The sequence below is a fragment of the Chiloscyllium plagiosum genome, unplaced genomic scaffold (assembly GCF_037043375.1).
Source record: "Chiloscyllium plagiosum isolate Xiang-an unplaced genomic scaffold, Cpla_swu_hap1 HiC_scaffold_11, whole genome shotgun sequence".
Lineage (NCBI taxonomy): Eukaryota > Metazoa > Chordata > Chondrichthyes > Orectolobiformes > Hemiscylliidae > Chiloscyllium > Chiloscyllium plagiosum.
In genome coordinates, this window is record NW_028270149.1 from 89063231 (window position 1) to 89081012 (window position 17782).

The following is a 17782-nucleotide window of genomic DNA, read 5'->3' on the forward strand; positions in this document are numbered from 1 at the left end:
GTAGGTAAAGGACAGCCCACTAATGCATTATACATGGATTTCCAGAAAACATTGGACAAGGTTCAACAGGAAAGATTACGGCACAAAGTAGGAGCTCATGGTATAGGTGCTACAGATTAAAATAGGCAGAAAATTACCTGGCTGACGTATAACATGAGTGAATTGGTAGGATCTATACTGGGCCTCAACCTTTTACAATCATTGGCCTAGATGAGGGGAATGAAAGCATGGTGGCTAAATTGTCAGATAACCCAAAGAAAGGTAGGAAGTTAAGTTGTTAAGGTAACTAGGGAAGTTGCATATGGAAATGGATGGGTTAAGACAGTTGGTAAAAACTGGAAGATGGATTATAATATGGGAAAAAGTGAAAGTGTTCACTTGTGCAGGAAGTTTTAAGAAAGTACAATATTACTTAGTTGGAGATTGATTGCATAGTTCTTGGATGTAGAGGGTCTAGGTGTTCCAGTGCATAGTTCAAAAAAGATAGTGTACAGGTGTAGCAAATGATAAGGTGGGCCAGTGGGATGCTACCCTTCACTCAAGGGGAAACTGAGGATATTGTGCCTCAGTTTTACAGAGCTTTCGTGAGACTACTGTAGTTTTGAATTCCTTACTTAAAGAACAAGGTAGATGGCTCAGAGGAGGTTTACCAGATTGATGCCTGGAATGAGTCCATCTGTAAATCTCTCAATTATCAAAGGAGGAGATTGGACAAATTGGGCTTGTTTCCACTGGTATGGGAAGAATGATGGATATTTTGATTGAAATTTACCAAATCCTGAATTGATCTTGAGAAGATGGAGATTGAAATGTCTGTTTTTATTCATTCAAAGCCTGTGGACTTCACTGGCTCGGTCAAGATTTATCGCTCATCCTTAACTGCCCTGGAAGTTATTGGTGATCAGCCTTGTCTTAAACTGCTGGACTTCATTTTGTGTAGAGACATCCACAATACTTAATTTTGAGGAGTGAGTCAGAATTAGGAGGCACTATTAAAAATTAAGGGTCACCCTTTCAGCAGAGTTGAGAATTTTTTTCTCTCAAAATATTGTGCAACTTTGGAATTTTAACTCAAAAGGTGGGAGTCAGTAAATATTTTTAAGGTGGGGGTAAAAAGGTTCTTTTTAGGGAGGGGAATCGAGGAGTATCAGGACATGCCTTGCAAGTGTAATTTTGAGCATAGATAGATTAGTCACAGACTTGGTGAGTTGTAGAACAGTTTTGAAGGGCCAAATGGTTCCACTCCAAATTTTTATGTTCTTGAATGGAGGGATTAAATTCTAGAAAGAAGGATGAAGAAATGGAGATGGTGGAAATATTCAGGAACAGAAAGAATATGGATAAATAAGCAGAGTGAGGGCTGAATGTACAGATGAAACAACAAGCAATAGATTGAATGGAAAGACAGAAAACTAGAAGTAGATGGTCGTGGGATCAAACAAAGAAGGGATTAATGTTGATAAGAAGAATAAGGAGGGAGGAATGGAGAGCTAGAATGGAAGAGGTTAAAATTAAGAGATTTACAGATGGATGGGCACAGTTCTGGAATAAAGGGATTGAAGATTGAATGAAAGGACGAAGAGCTGGCTGACAACGGGATGGTTGTGTAAACAGCACATGGTGGGGTTGTAATTGCATACCACCATCTCCATCAGTAGCTCTCTCTCTGTCTCTCTCAATTAATCTCCCTCTCACTCTACTTCTCTCTCTCTCCATTTCATGTCTTCTCCGGCAGGTTATGTGTATGGACGAGTATGACATCATTAATCTTCAACACGAAACCTTAGTTCTCACTGTTACCAGCACTTTTGGAAATGGAGACCCGCCTGAGAATGGCCAGGTACAATTCCCATCAGTCACCGCTGGCACACTGTCATTCACAGTCCAAGATGGAGCACACAGTTGGACACAGTCTCTGATAATCCAGATTGAGCACACACTGGAACTGTGTTACTGATAGTCTGGAAAGGAGCACACACAGGGACAAATCACTGATAGTCCAACATGGAACATACACTGGGACAGTGCCATTGACAATCCAACATGGAAAACATACTAGGATAGTGTTAATGATGGTCCAACATGAAGTACACACTGGACAGTGTCAGTGATAGTCTGGGATCAAGCACACACTGAGACAGTGTCAGTAATAGTCCAGGATTAAATACACACTGGTACAGTATCAGTTATATTCCAAGATTAACCGTACACTGAGACAGTGTCAGTAATAGTCCAGGATCAACCACGCACTTGGACATTGTCACTGATGGTCCAGGATCGAGCACATCATGGGACAGTTTAATTTGATAATCTGGGCATGGAGCAGATGTGGGACAGATGTCAGGCAATATTTCTAATGCTTCTCCCCTGTCTGTCTGTGCACTAACTGTCCTCTCACATTTGCAGCATTTTGCTGACCATTTAATGGAGATGGCAAATCCAAATTCCAGTTTTGAGCAGGCAAGGTGAGTAACTGGATTTCACATGGAGCTGTGCTGATGATCTGACTGCACTGTTCCAGAATACACACAACATTGGATCACAGAAACATCAAATGTCAACAGACTGGCCTCCCAAGCAGTGCTAGCCAGCTGAGACTGAGAGATAGGATGAGGGCCTTTCTACATCCCACCTGCTCCAGTGTAGAGATTGTCTGTGGTTTATGTCCAACTACATGGTCCATGCATCTTCCGAGTTAGTTTCAATTCACATGCTTCACCACTCCAGGGCAGGTAGGACCTGAACCTGGACCTTATGGCCCAGAGGCTGGGAGACTAATTCTGCACCAAAGATCCTGAGATTTCATTTCCTGACCAAATGGGAATCTGCATTGACATGTTCAGTTGTCCTTCAGACTCAACTGGATTCCCTGCTCCCGCGCATGAAGGACCTCTCCCTAACATTACGTTTAAAAGGTAAAGCTTTCCCAGAATGTTCTGGAGTCTGGACCTTTCGTGGGAACCCCCACACTTCTGAATACTGAGAAATCTTCACTGGAAATCCCGGACACTGGGAACTCCCTCTGTCCCAAGATGGGTTTGAAAGAAAGGATAGGAATTTTCTATAATAAAGAAATTGTATGTCTGCATTTCTGTTTGTATGTTTGAGAATGTGTTTGTCTGAGAGAGATGGAGAATGTATCTGAGAGACAGAGGTGGAGGGTATGCGTGTGGGAGGTGTGTATAGTGTGTATGAGAGAGAGAGATGGAGTGTTTCTGTATGTGTGTCTGTATCTAAATGTGTGTCATATTTGCTGTGTAATGCCATTCTTCCACCTGCTTTTGAGTTTTTATTTTCTCTCTTTCATGAGTTACAAAGCTCGGTTTAACAGTTTATCTGAAGATGATTTTGAAGCATACATTGGGGCAGTTACTGAAGACAACAGTTTGGAGAGCACAGGACCATTAGCCAGTGTACGGTAAGGAGATTATAAATCCTATCTGATGTAATGTTAGCTGTGGCTTAGCCTGTTGTAACTCATCTCAAAGTCACAAGGTTCTCAGTTCAAGTCCAACTCCGAGGCTCAATGACATACATTGAGACTGATGCCCCAGTGAAGTGTTGAGAGCGCACTGCAGTGTTGGAGGTGCCATCTCTTGGGTAAGATGTAAACATAGGCCCAGTCTGCCTTCTTGGATTGTTGTAAAAACAGCAGATCAGAGGGGTGATAGTCACCACTAACCACCACATTTCCAGGTCAGTGTTCATCTCTCTATCGATATCCCAAGAAATAGATCATTATCTCATTGCTATTCGTGAGATGTTGCTGTGTGCATAATGATTGCTAGGTTTCCTACATCACATGATGGCACAGTGGCCCAGTGGTTAGCACTGCTGCCTCACAGTGCCAGGGATCCAGGTTTGATTCTACCCTGCCTGTGTGGAGTTTGCACACTCTCTCCGTGTTTGTGTGGGTTTCCATTGGGTGCTCCAGTTTCCTCCCACAGTCCAAAGATGTGCAGGTTGGGTGGATTGGCCATGCTAAATTGCCCACAGTGTTCAAGGATGTGCAGGCTAGAAGGGTTAGCCACAGGAAATGCAGGGAGATGAGTCTGGGTGGGATGCTATTGGTGTGTTGGGCCAAATGGCCTGTTTCCACACTCTTGGGATTCTATAAATACAGTAGTGACTACACCTGAAAATGTCCCAAATTGGCTGTAAGTCACTTTGAGACATTTAGTCTTCCTCAAAGCATGAGGGAATGTCTTTCTTTGTGAAATTGTGTAGCTGACAGTCACACAAAAGGAATCTAAGACACCCAGAGAAAAGAACCCAAATTATTTTAGCTGCTGGGGATACATTGCATTTTACAGAGGTTCCTAATTAAATTTGAAGGGCACATGTTCAGTTGGCAGGATTGAAGCCGGATTATGTACAGTAAATGCATTCTTTTGTGAATATTTGAATATGATTGTAACGTTGGATTAGAGAACCACTCAAAGAAAATTTCCTGTTCTTCCAATAACCAACAAAGATAGAGGAAGATAAGCAGATATCCCATCAGATATCAGTGTTTGGAGAGCACAAACTTCTCTGACATTGTTGCATTGAGTCACAGAACACAGACAAAGGTCCTGCCAGTCAAAAACAGCTAACTAGTCTAATCCTACTTTTCAGCAATTGGCCTATAGCCTTGTCATCACAATTGCACATCTATATACTTGTTAAGTTATGAGGATTTCTGACTCTCCTACCTTTACAGCAGAGCTCCAGATTCCCACTACTTCTGAGAGAAAAGATTTTTCCTTACATTTCCATGGACCTTTTGCATCTTAGCTTAAATCCATGCCCCCTTGTCATTAATCCCTCCATCAGGGGTAAAGGTTTATTCATGTTTACCCTATCTATGCCCCTTATAATTTGAGTAAGATTTTAACCTGTGTCTACATCACCAATCGAACCCATGACCTTTAAACTCCAAGGGAAACTGAGCCAATTCACACTTGTCCAGGAGGTGGGAATGTCTCAGCATGACACTGGAGAAGAGGGGAAGATAGAGATGAGTTTGGTTGAGGACAGTGAAGATTTTGGTTGGGTTTAGGATATGTGAGCAATTTGGTTTGGTTTGGTTTGGGGAATTGAGTGGGGGTGTAGATTGAGGTGAATGAGGAGGCAGAGGATTTGTGTCGAGAAAAGTTGGAATAGTTATTTGGTGGTACAGGGCTGGTTTTGGCATTTGGGTAGAAAAGATGTAGGTTTGAGTGAGGTTAGGGTTTATGATGAATTTACATGGTTTTGGGTGGGTGGTTGGGTGCTTGCAAATCCAGGAATGGCCACAGCTCCCAGAGGAACTGACTGAACAAATGATCAGTGATCCTTTGATTGCCCAGTAGCCTCAGAGGATGTCCTGGATGTCCTGTTAAATGGCAGTGGACATCCAATCTTGAGCTCATATAAGGTTCCAGGATTGTTAGATGCAGGACATGTGGCCAAGCATTGTTGTTAACTTACAAGGCACAATGAGTGGACACCCAATATTCAGTCTTGATTTTAGTATAGCAGAGTAGGCTAAGACACCAAATGAAGTATCAACAAACAAACTCATGCTTTTATCTCAATTGAGGCTTCGAGGCATGGTAGTAGTTTGGTGTACCAATCTTTACATTGCTGAGACTAAACGCCAACTCGCGGACACCTCCTCCTACTGCCCCCTTGACCATGACCCCCACCTCCCATCACCAAACCATCATCTCCCAGACCATCCATAACCTCATCACCTCAGGGGATCTCCCATCCACTGCCTCCAACCTCATAGTCCCATAACCCCGCACCTCCCGCTTCTACCTCCTGCCCAAAATCCACAAACCTGACTGCCCCGGCCGACTCATTGTCTCAGCCTGCTCCTGCCCCACCGAACTCATTTCTGCATACCTCGACACAGTCCTGTCCCCCTTAGTCCAAGAACTCCCCATCTATGTTCGGGACACCACCCACATCCTCCGCCTCCTCCATGATTTTCGCTTCCTCGGCCCCTAATGCCTTATCTTCACCATGGACATACAGTCCCTATACACCTCCATCCCCCAAACGAAGGCCTCAAAGCCCTCCGCTTCTTCCTTTCCCAACCAGTACCCTTTCACTGACACCCTCCTTCGACTGACTAAACTGGTCCTCACTCTAAACAACTTCTCTTTCCAATCCTCCCACTTCCTCCAAACCAAAGGAGTAGCCATGGGCACCCGCATGGGCCCCAGGTATGCCTGCCTCTTCGTCGGTTATGTAGAACAGTCCATCTTCCGCAGCTACACTGGCACCACCCCCCACCTTTTCCTCTGCTACATTGATGACTGTCTCGGTGCTACCTCGTGCTCCCACAGTTCATCCACTTTACTAACACCTTCCACCCCGACCTCGAATTTACCTGGACCGTCTCAGACTCCTCCCTCCCCTTCCTAGACCTCTCAATTTCTATCTCGGGCAACCGACTCACCACGGACATTTACTATAAACCGACCGACATCCACAGCTACCGAGATTACACCTCCTCCGACCCTGCCCCCTGTAAAAACACCATCCCATATTCCCAATTCCTTCACCTCCGCCGTATCTGTTCCCAGGAGGACCAATCCCAATACCGAACAACCCAAATGGCCTCCTTCTTTAAAGACTGCAATTTCCCCATGAACGTGGTTGACGACGCTCTCCACCGCATCTCCTCCACTTCCTGCTCCTCCGCCCTTGAACCCTGCCCCTCCAATCGCCACCAGGACAGAACCCTACTGGTCCTCACCTACCACCCCACCAACCTCCATATACATCGTATCATCCTTCGTCATTTCCGCCACCTCCAAACAGACCCCACCACCAAGTATATATTTCCCTCCCCTCCCCTATCAGCGTTCCGGAAATACCACTCCCTCCGTGACTCCCTCGTCTGGTCCACTCCCCCCACCAAAACCTCCACTCCCGGCACCTTCTCCTGCAACCGGAAGAAATGCAGAACTTGCACCCACACCTCCCCTCACTTCCCTCCAAGGCCTCCATATCCATCACAAATTCACCTGCACCTCCACACACATCATTTATTGCATCTGCTGCACCCGATGTGGCCTCCTCTACATTGGGGAGACAGGCCGCCTACTTGCGGAACGTTTCAGAGAACACCTCTGGGACACGCGCACCAACCAACCCAACCGCCCCGTGGCTGAACACTTTAACTCCCCCTCCCACTCCGCCAAGGACATGCAGGTCCTTGGCCTCCTCCATCGCCAGACCATGGTAACATGACACCTGGAGGAAAAGCGCCTCATCTTCCACCTAGGAACTCTCCAACCACAAGGGATGAATGCAGATTTCTCCAGCTTCCTCATTTCCCCTCCTCCCACCTTATCTCAGTCCCAACCCTTGGACTCAGCATCGCCTTCTTGACCTGCAATCTTCTTCCTGACCTCTCCGCCCCCACCCCCTCTCCGGCCTTTCACCCTCACCTTAACCTCCTTCCATCTATCGCATTCCCAACGCCCCTCCCCCAAGTCCCTCCTCCCTACCTTTTATCTTAGCCTGCTTGGCACACCTTCCTCATTCCTGAAGGAGGGCTTATGCCCGAAACGTTGATTCTCCTGCTCCTTGGATGCTGCCTGACCTGCTGTGCTTTTCCAGAAACACATTTTTCAGCTCTTATCTCAAATGCCCGTAAGCTTGCATGTTCACACCTCTTTTTGATAACCATTACACCCACAGAATCCAAGCTTGAATATTTCTTGTCCCATCTCTAATGCCATTAAATTGATCAAAGTTGGATTCCTTTTCATAGAACCACATTGACTCTGTCCAATCGCATTATTATTTTCTAAGTGCCTTAATAATGAATGCTAGTCTCTTCCCTATGATAGATCTTAAGGTAACTGACTGATAGGTTGCTGATTTTTGTCTCCCTCCTTGAATAGAGATGTTATATTTCTGGTTTTACAAGCCATGGAGCTCTTTCCAGAATGTAATGAATTTTGAAAGATTCCAGCCAATGAAGACACTATCACTGAAATCAATTTCTTTAAGATCCAATAACGAACCATAAGACCATTAGGGACTTTCAATTTTAAGTAGGTCAGGCAGCAACCGAGCAAAAGGAAATCAACATTATTTTGCCCAAAACGTCGATTCTCCTGCTCCTCAGATGCTGACTGACCTTTTACAGCACCACATTCTCGATCCTGATCTCCAGCATCTACAGTCCTCACTTTCTCCTCCCCAGAAAAGCTCACCTCACCTCGTAATCTGTTAAAGTATGAGTGACAGAGAACTCCCAGATTCCACTATTTAAAGAAAATAATATCAATTTATTCTTTACCTCTAAATGTGAATATTAAACAATAACTATTCACAACTCTAAACCCTCTTTCTCTTAAATGCTTATTACCTGCCTCCAATTCTATAACAATGTACTGTTCCAATAGAACACTTATTAAAAGTACATCAAATCAATTTCAAAGCCATACAGCGGCTGTCATCATCATCTGTGTCTTTCTTCCTTCAGCTGAAAATCTCCCTGGGTCATCTTCTTTCTTTTTATTGTGATGATGCTTCATACGAAAAGGTACCTTTGAGAGAGAGTGTCTTAATCTTAATCTCTCTCTCTCTGTCTCTCTCTTTCTCTCCCTGTCTGTCAGTCTGTCTGTCTCTCTCTCTCTCTCTCTCCACCCCTCTCAATGGCAGTTACTCTGTCTGACTTTCAAAATACCTGCCTTTTTTATATAACAAACATCGGGTCATCTCATTCTTTCGTGGTTGGCAGAACAATAAATTCAAACTCGATTGGGTTTTAGTATCCTGAGGCATAATTTAGGCTGATTGGTTAAATTCAAATAGTTGTCAAAACAGCAACTACTCAGATATCTATTCACAACAAAATGTTAGATAGTTTCAATTTTTCAGTACACTCTGAGACTGCTAGTTAGTCATTGGACAGGTGCTTGTAAGCTTTCAGTGCAAAACATTATTCACTGTCTCTTAAAGGTATAGTCCACGCCTTCAGTTTCATAACATTCCTCATCGTTAAATATATCTCTATCCCTATAAATGTGTCAGTGCTTCTCTATTATCTTAACTTTATAACCTATTTTTTCCCTTTCCCCTTCACCCAATCATTTCTTCATACCCTTGTATCTACGTTAATATAAATTTAAGACAATCATTTCAGGCTCATGTTTCTCATTCTCAAACTGAACTCTTACACGTTATAATCACTCTTGTCTTGAGGATCCTTTAATATGAGATCATTACTTAATCATGTCTTTCTACACATTGAAATAGCCTGTTCTATGATTGCTTCCAGAATATACTTTTCTAATACATTTTTCCCAAAATACTCCATCAGCTTATCCTGCAGGCTACACTGCCAGTTTGGTTTGTCAAATCTATATGAAGATTAAAATCACACATTATTTTGCATTTTTTTCTTTATTCCAAATGCCTACAGGTTTGATTACTCTAGCATAAGGAGGGAGGAAGTGTTGGGTATTCAAACAAGAATTAAGATAGACAAGTCCCCAGGTCTGGGTGGGATCTATCCTAGAATACTGAGGGAAGTGAGAGAGGAAATAGCTGGGGCCTTAACAGATATCTGTGCAGCATCGTTGAACATAGGTGAAGTCCTGGAGCATTGGAGAATTGCTAATGTGGTCCTTTTGCTTAAGAAGGGTAGCAGGAATAATCCAGGTAATTATAGACCGGTAAGCCTGATGTCAGTGGTAGGGAAGCTGCTGGAGAAGATACTGAGGGATAGGATCTATTCCCATTTGGAAGAAAATGGGCTGACAGTGATAGGCATCATAGTTTTGCACAGGAAAGGTCATGTCTTATCAACTTAATATAATTCTTTGAGGAAGTGACAAAGTTGATTGATGATGATGTCACATACATGAACTTCAGTAAGGCATTTGTTAAGGTCCCCCATGGTAAGGTGGTGGTTGCATGGGGTCCAGGATGTACTAACTAGATGGATAAAGAACCAGCTGCGCAACAGGAGACAGAGATTTGTTGTGGAAAGGAGTTTCTCAAAATGGAGACTTGTGATCACTGGTGTTCCACAGGGGTCCGTGCTAGGACCAATGTTGTTTGTGATATACATAAATGATCTGGAGGAAGGTATAGATGGTCTGATTAACAGGTTAGCAGATGACACTAAGATTGGTGAAGTAGTAGATAGTGAAGGGACTGTCAGAGAATACAGCAGAATATAGATAGATTGGGGAGTTGGGTGTAGAAATAGCAGATGGAGTTCAATATTGGCAAATGTGAGGTGACGCATTGTGAAAGATCCAACTCAAGAGCAAACTCTGCGGTAAATGGAAAAATTCTGGGGAAAATTGGTGTACAGAGAGATCTGGGTGTCCATTGTCCCCTGAAGGTGGCAACACAAGTCAATAGAGTGGTCAAAAAGGCATACATTGAAACTTTATTGCTGGAACAGCACAGCAGGTCAGGCAGCATCCAGGGAACAGGAGATTCGACGTTTCGGGCACAGGCCCTTCTTCAGGAATGAGCAGAGAGTGTTCAGCAGGAGAAGATAAAAGGTAGGGAGGAGGGACTTGGAGGAGGGGCGTTGGAAATGTGATAGGTGGAAAGAGGTCAAGGTGAGGGTGATAGGTCGGAGTAGGATGGAGGCGGAGAGGTCAAGAAGAAGACTGCAGGTCAGGAAGGCGGTGCCGGGCTGGAGGGATTCGGCTGAGACAAGGTGGGGGAGGGGGGATGAAGAAACTGGTGAAGTCCAAGTTCATCCCCTGTGGTTGGAGGGTTCCCAGTCGGAAGATAAGACGCTCCTCCTCTGACCGTCGCGTTGTTGTGGTTTGGCGGTGGATGAGTCCAATGACCTGCATATCCTCGGTGGAGTGGGAGGGGGAGTTGAAATGCTGTGCTACAAGGTGGTTAGGTTGGTTCGTCCGGGTGGCCCAGAGGTGCTCTCTGAATCGCTCCGCAAGTAGGCGGCCTGTCTCCCCAATATAGAGGAGGCCACACCGGCTGCAGCGGATGCAGTAGATGATGTGGGTGGAGGTGCAGGTGAATCTGTGGCGGATATGGAAGTTTCCTTTGGGGCCTTGGAGAGAAGTGAGGGGGCAGGTGTGGGCGCAAGTGTTGCACCTCCTGCGGTTGCAAGGGAAGGTGCCGGGAGTGGAGGTTGGGTCAGTGGGGGGTGTGGATCTGACAAGGGAGTCGCGGAGGGAGTGGTCTCTACGGAAAGCTGATAGGGGAGGGGAGGGAAATATATCCTTGGTGCTGGGGTCTGTTTGGAGGTGGCGGAAGTGACGGCGGATGATGCGCTGTACATGGAGATTGGTATGGTGGTAGGTGAGGACCAGTGGGGTTCTGTCCAGGTGGCGATTGGAGGGGCGGGGCTCAAGGGTGGAGGAGCCTTCCGCCCTTGAGCCCCGCCCCTCCAATCGCCACCAGGACAGAACCCCACTGGTCCTCACCTACCACCCCACCAATCTCCATGTACAGCGCATCATCCGCCGTCACTTCCGCCACCTCCAAACAGACCCCAGCACCAAGGATATATTTCCCTCCCCTCCCCTATCAGCTTTCCGTAGAGACCACTCCCTCCGCGACTCCCTTGTCAGATCCACACCCCCCACCGACCCAACCTCCACTCCCGGCACCTTCCCTTGCAACCGCAGGAGGTGCAACACTTGCGCCCACACCTCCCCCCTCACATCTCTCCAAGGCCCCAAAGGAAACTTCCATATCCGCCACAGATTCACCTGCACCTCCACCCACATCATCTACTGCATCCGCTGCAGCTGGTGTGGCCTCCTCTATATTGGGGAGACAGGCCGCCTACTTGCGGAGCGATTCAGAGAGCACCTCTGGGCCACCCGGACGAACCAACCTAACCACCCTGTAGCACAGCATTTCAACTCCCCCTCCCACTCCACCGAGGATATGCAGGTCATTGGACTCATCCACCGCCAAACCACAACAACGCGACGGTCAGAGGAGGAGCGTCTTATCTTCCGACTGGGAACCCTCCAACCACAGGGGATGAACTTGGACTTCACCAGTTTCTTCATCCCCCCTCCCCCCACCTTGTCTCAGCCGAATCCCTCCAGCCCGGCACCGCCTTCCTGACCTGCAGTCTTCTTCTTGAACTCTCCGCCTCCATCCTACTCCGACCTATCACCCTCACCTTGACCTCTTTCCACCTATCACATTTCCAACGCCCCTCCTCCAAGTCCCTCCTCCCTACCTTTTATCTTCTCCTGCTGAACACTCTCTGCTCATTCCTGAAGAAGGGCCTGTGCCCGAAACGTCGAATCTCCTGTTCCCTGGATGCTGCCTGACCTGCTGTGCTGTTCCAGCAATAAAGTTTCAACTTTGATACTCCAGCATCTGCAGACCTCACTTTCTCCAAAAAGGCATACGGCAAGCTTTCCTTCATCAGAAGGCGTATTGAGTACAAGAGTTGACAGGTCGTGTTACAGTTTGTTAGACCACATTTGTTATACATTGTACAATTCTGTTTGCCACATTACCAAAAGAATGTTGATGTTTTGGAGAGGGTTCACCAGGATGTTTCCTGGTATGGAGGATGCTAGCTATGAAGATAGTTTGAGTAGATTTGGATTATTTTCATGAGAAAGACAGAGGTTGAGGGGGTACCTGATTGTGATCTACAACATCATGAGATGAATAGCATAGAACATAGAAGAATACAGCACAGTACAGGCCCTTTGACCCTCGATGTTGCGCCGATCCAAGCCCACCTAACCTACACTAGCCCACTATCCTCCATATGCCTATCCAATACCAGCTTAAATGCCCATAAAGAGGGAGAGTCCACCACTGCTACTGGCAGTGCATTCCATGAACTCACGACTCGCTGAGTAAAGAACCTACCCCTAACATCTGTCCTATACCTACCACTCCTTAATTTAAAGCTATGCCCCCTCATAATAGCTGACTCCATACGTGGAAAAAGGTTCTCATGGTCAACCCTATCTAAACCCCTAATCATCTTGTACACCTCTATCAAGTCACCCCTAAACCTTCTTTTCTCCAATGAAAACAACCCCAAGTGCCTCAGCCTTTCCTCATACGATCTTCCTACCATACCAGGCAACATCCTGGTAAACCTCCTCTGCACCCGTTCCAGTGCCTCCACATCCTTCCTATATTATGGCGACCAAAACTGCACACAATATTCCAGGTGCGGCCGCACCAGAGTCTAATACAACTGCAACATGATCTCAGCACTCCGGAACTCAATTCCTCTACCAATAAAAGTCAGTACGCCATATGCCTTCTTTACCACACTATTTACCTGGGTGGCAACTTTCAAAGATCTGTGTACATGGACACCAAGATCCCTCTGCTCATCCACACTACCAAGTATCCGACCATTAGCCCTGTACCCCATCTTTTTGTTACTCTTACCAAAGTGAATCACCTCACACTTAGCTACATTGAACTCCATTTGCCAACTTTCTGCCCAGTTCTGCAGCTTATCTATATCCCGCTGTAACTTGCCACATCCTTCCTTACTGTCAACAACTCCTCCGACTTTCGTATCATCCGCAAACTTGCTCACCCAACCTTCTAGCCCCTCCTCCAGGTCATTTATAAAAATGACAAACAGCAATGGTCCCAAAACAGATCCTTGTGGAACACCGCTAGTAACGGCGCTCCAAGATGAACCTTTACCATCAACTACTACCCTCTGTCTTCTTCCAGCCAGCCAATTCCTAATCCAAACCTCCAACTCACCCTCAATGCCATACCTCCATATTTTTTGAAGTAGCCTACCATGGGGAACCTTATCAAACGCCTTACTAAAATCCAAATATACCACATCTACCGCTTTTCCCTCGTCCACGTCCTTAGTCAACCTTCTCAAAGAATTCAATAAGGTTTGTGAGGCACGACCTGCCCTTCACAAAACCATGCTGACTATCCTTGATCACATTATTCCTATCCCTTACAATTCTCTCTAAGACTTTGCCCCCAACAGAAGTGAGACTCACCAGCCTATAGTTACTAAGGTTATCCCTACTCCCCTTCTTGAACAAGGGAACTACATTTGCTAGCCTCCAGTCTTCTGGCACTACTCCTGTAGACAACGAGGACATAAAAGTCAAGGCCAATGGCTCTGCAATCTCCTCCCTTGCTTCCCAGAGAATCCTAGGATAAATGCCATCAGGCCCAGGGGACTTATCTATTTTCATCCTTTCCAGAATTTCCAACACCTCTTCCCTACATACCTCAAAGCCATTCATTCTACTTAATTGTGACTCAGTATTCACATCGGCAACAATGTCCTGTTCCTGAGTGAATACTGACGAAAATTATTCATTCAGTGTCTCCCCAATCTCTTCAGCCTCCACACGCAACTTCCCACTACTATCCTTGACTGGACCTATTCCTACCCTAGTCATTCTTTTATTCCTGACATACCTATAGAAAGCCTTAGGGTTTTCCTTAATCCTACCAACTAAGGACCTTTCATGTCCCCCCCTTGCTGCTCTTAGCTCTCTCTTCAGATCCTTCCTGGCTACCTTATACCTCTCAATCGCCCCAATTGAACCTTCACGCCTCATCTTTACATAGGCCACCCTCTTCCATTTAACAAGGGATTCCAATTCCTTATTAAACCACGGCTCCCTCACACGACACCTTCCTCCCTGCCTGACAGGTACATACTTATCAAGGACACTCAATAGATGCTCCTTGAACATATCAATTACTTTCCAAGCCACGCATCCTAAGTCATGCCTCACCGCATCATAATTTCCCTGCCCCCAGCTATAACTCTTGCCCTGCAGTGCACACTTATCCCTCTCCATCACTAGAGTAAAAGTCACCGAATTGTGGTCACTGTCCCCAAAGTGCTCACCTACCTCTAATTCTAACACCTGGCCTGGTTCGTTACCCAGAACCAAATCCAGTATGGCCTCACCTCTTGTTGGCCTATCTACATATTGTGTCAGGAAACCCTCCTGCACACATTGGACAAACACCGACCCATCTAACGAACTAGAGCTATAGCTTTCCCAGTCAATATCAGGAAAGTTAAAATCCCCCATAACAACCACCCTATTACTTTCACTCTTCTCCTGAATCATCCTCGCAATCCTTTCTTCTACGTTTCTAGGACTATTGGGAGGCCTGTAAAAAACTCCTAACAGGGTGACCTCACCTTTCCTATTCCTAACCTCAGCCCAAACTACCTCGGATGGCGAGTTTTCATCCATCGTCCTTTCCACCGCTGTAATACGATCTTTGACAAGCAATGCCACACCTCCCCCTCTTTTACGCCCACCTCTGACACTACTAAAACATTTAAACCCTGGAACCTGCAACAGCCAATCCTGTCCCTGTTCTACCCATGTCTTTGTAATAGCCACAACATCGAAGTCCCAGGTACCAACCCACGCTGCAAGTTCACCTACCTTATTTCGTATACTTCTTGCATTGAAGTATACACACTTCAAGCCACTTTCCTGTTTTCAGGCACCCTCCTTTGAGATTGATGCCATATTCCTAACCTCCCTACACTCCAGGTGCTGCACCCTAAAGCTACAGTCTAGGTTCCCATGCCCCTGCAGAGTTAGTTTAAACCCCCCCCCCAAGAGCACTAGCAAACCTCCCGCCAAGGATACTGGTGCCCCTCAGGTTCAGGTGTAGACCATCCTGTTTATAGAGGTCCCACCTTCCCCAGAAAGAACCCCAGTTATCCAAATACCGGAATCATCCCTGTAGCCACGCATTTAACTGTTCTCTCTCCCTATTCCTCGACTCTCTATCACGTGGCACGGGTAACAAACCAGAGACAACAACTCTGTTCGTTCTAAATCTGAGCTTCCAACCTAGCTCCCTGAAAGCCTGCCTAACATCCTCAGCCCTCCTCCTACCTATGTCGTTGGTGCCAATGTGGACCACGACTTCGGGCTGCTTCCCCTCCCCCTTAAGGACCCGGAAAACATGAACAGAGACATCACGTACCCTTGCACCTGGGAGGCAACATACCAAACGTGAGTCTCTCTCGTTCCCACAAAACTGCCTATCTGTGCCCCGAACTATCGAGTCCCCAATTACTATTGCTCTGCTCTTCTCCACCCTTCCCTTCTGAGCAACGGGGACAGGCTCCGTGCCAGAGGCCTGAGCCCCATTACTTACCCCTGGTAAGTCCCCCCCCCCACAAGTATCCAAAACGGTATACTTGTTCTTGAGGGGAACGGCCACTGGCTGCTTCCTCCCAGTCCCCCTCACTGTCACCCATCTGTCTGCAATCTTTGGAGTTACTACTTCCCTAAAGCTCCGATCTATGACCCCCTCTGCCTCCCGAATGATCCTAAGTTCATCCAACTCCAGCTCCAGTTCCCTAACACGGTCTTGGAGGAGCTGGAGATTGGTGCACTTCCTGCAAGTGTAATCAGCAGGGACGTCCATGGTATCCCTCCTCAAACATGTTGCAAGAGGAACATTGCACTGCTTTCACTGCCATCCCTCTAAAAGTAACCTTTTTTAAAAAAAAACTGTGTCTAAAGAATAGAACAAGCAAAATGCAGCACTTACCTACTTTCCACAACAGGTCTTATTATTAGGTTAGAGGAGGAGGGCGGGTGGGAGGCACTACCTCTGTAGTGCCTCAGGTTCTTCTCCTGCGTGCTTTTATAGGGAAAAAACCTACCCGGCTGCCCCTCTGGTCTTCATCACTTCCCCCTGCTGCTCCCGCTTTTTCTGTGAAGAGAAAAAAAAACACCGCTGCCTGCTACCGGTAAGTGATTTTAAAACAAACTGTCTCACCTTAGCTGTAGCCTTCCGGGTTCCTTTACACTCTGCTGCTGCTCGCACTCAAAATGACTGTTGGCATCAAAGAGTGAGTATTTATACTCACTGCTTTCCTTCCCGGCTGCCCCGGGAAGCTTTTTCGCAGAGTGGGGGACTCAACTCCTAGAGGTCATGAGTTCAAAGTGAGAGGGGAAAAGTTTCGGGAAGATGCGCATGGAAAATTCTTTATGCAAACGGTGGTGCATGCCTGGAATGCGTTGTCAGCGGAGATGGTAGAGGCGGGCACGATAGCGTCATTTAAGATGTATCTCGACAGATACATGAATGGGCAGGGAGCAAAGGGATACAGATTGTTAGAAAATAAGCAACAGGTTTACCTAGAGGATTTGGATTGGCTCAGCCTTGGCTGGCTGTTCCTGTGCTGTAATTTTCTTTGTTCTTTTTTCTGTAATTTTAAAAATTATGTTCTGTCATGCCATGAGGAGACCTACACAGTACTCCCAATCAGTCACTGCTTTCATTGCTATGCCTGATCTCCACAAAACTGATTCTGCATCTTGACTTCTGAACAAAGATGATTTCTCAGCACTGTGCTGATCTCATCCTTTATTAGCAGAGCTACTCTACCTCCATGGTTACCTTCATCCTTCCAAAATGTCACCGTCCTTGACTATCTCCGTCCAACTTGGTTACTGTTATGTACCAGGCCAGATCCCCTCAAAATGTTCTAAGCAGGTAGCCTAGACCCTAACTTTTCCTTATTTTATAGGCAGATGTGAAGTGGGTGTTACAGGTGTGATACAACTGGCCAAACCACTCATCTTGAAGCAAAACACAATTCATTTAAAGAAAACAGTTAAAACATGAACAAAAGAAAGTGAAATTTGGAATAACTTAACTATTAAAAACTTAACTGACCTGATACAGTATCTAATACTAATTAACTGTTCGAATACAGTAACATCCCATAAACACACCCCTTGACAAAAGAAAATAAATTCAAACACAAATTCTTATAAGCAGGAAGGAACAACATTCAGAGGGAGATTTCAGAGAAAGT

General features: G+C 46.0%; 1 protein-coding gene across 2 annotated transcripts in view; it reads left to right on the forward strand.

Moving 5' to 3' along the window:
* Positions 1-17782, forward strand: part of LOC122557039 (nitric oxide synthase 1-like) — a 125811-nt gene that overhangs the window by 52195 nt on the left and 55834 nt on the right. For both annotated transcript variants that reach the window (XM_043704266.2, XM_043704267.2), the window contains exons 13-15: positions 1736-1840; positions 2407-2465; positions 3311-3418. In XM_043704266.2, the coding sequence (XP_043560201.1) occupies positions 1736-1840; positions 2407-2465; positions 3311-3418 (272 nt within the window). The remainder of the gene's footprint in view (positions 1-1735; positions 1841-2406; positions 2466-3310; positions 3419-17782) is intronic.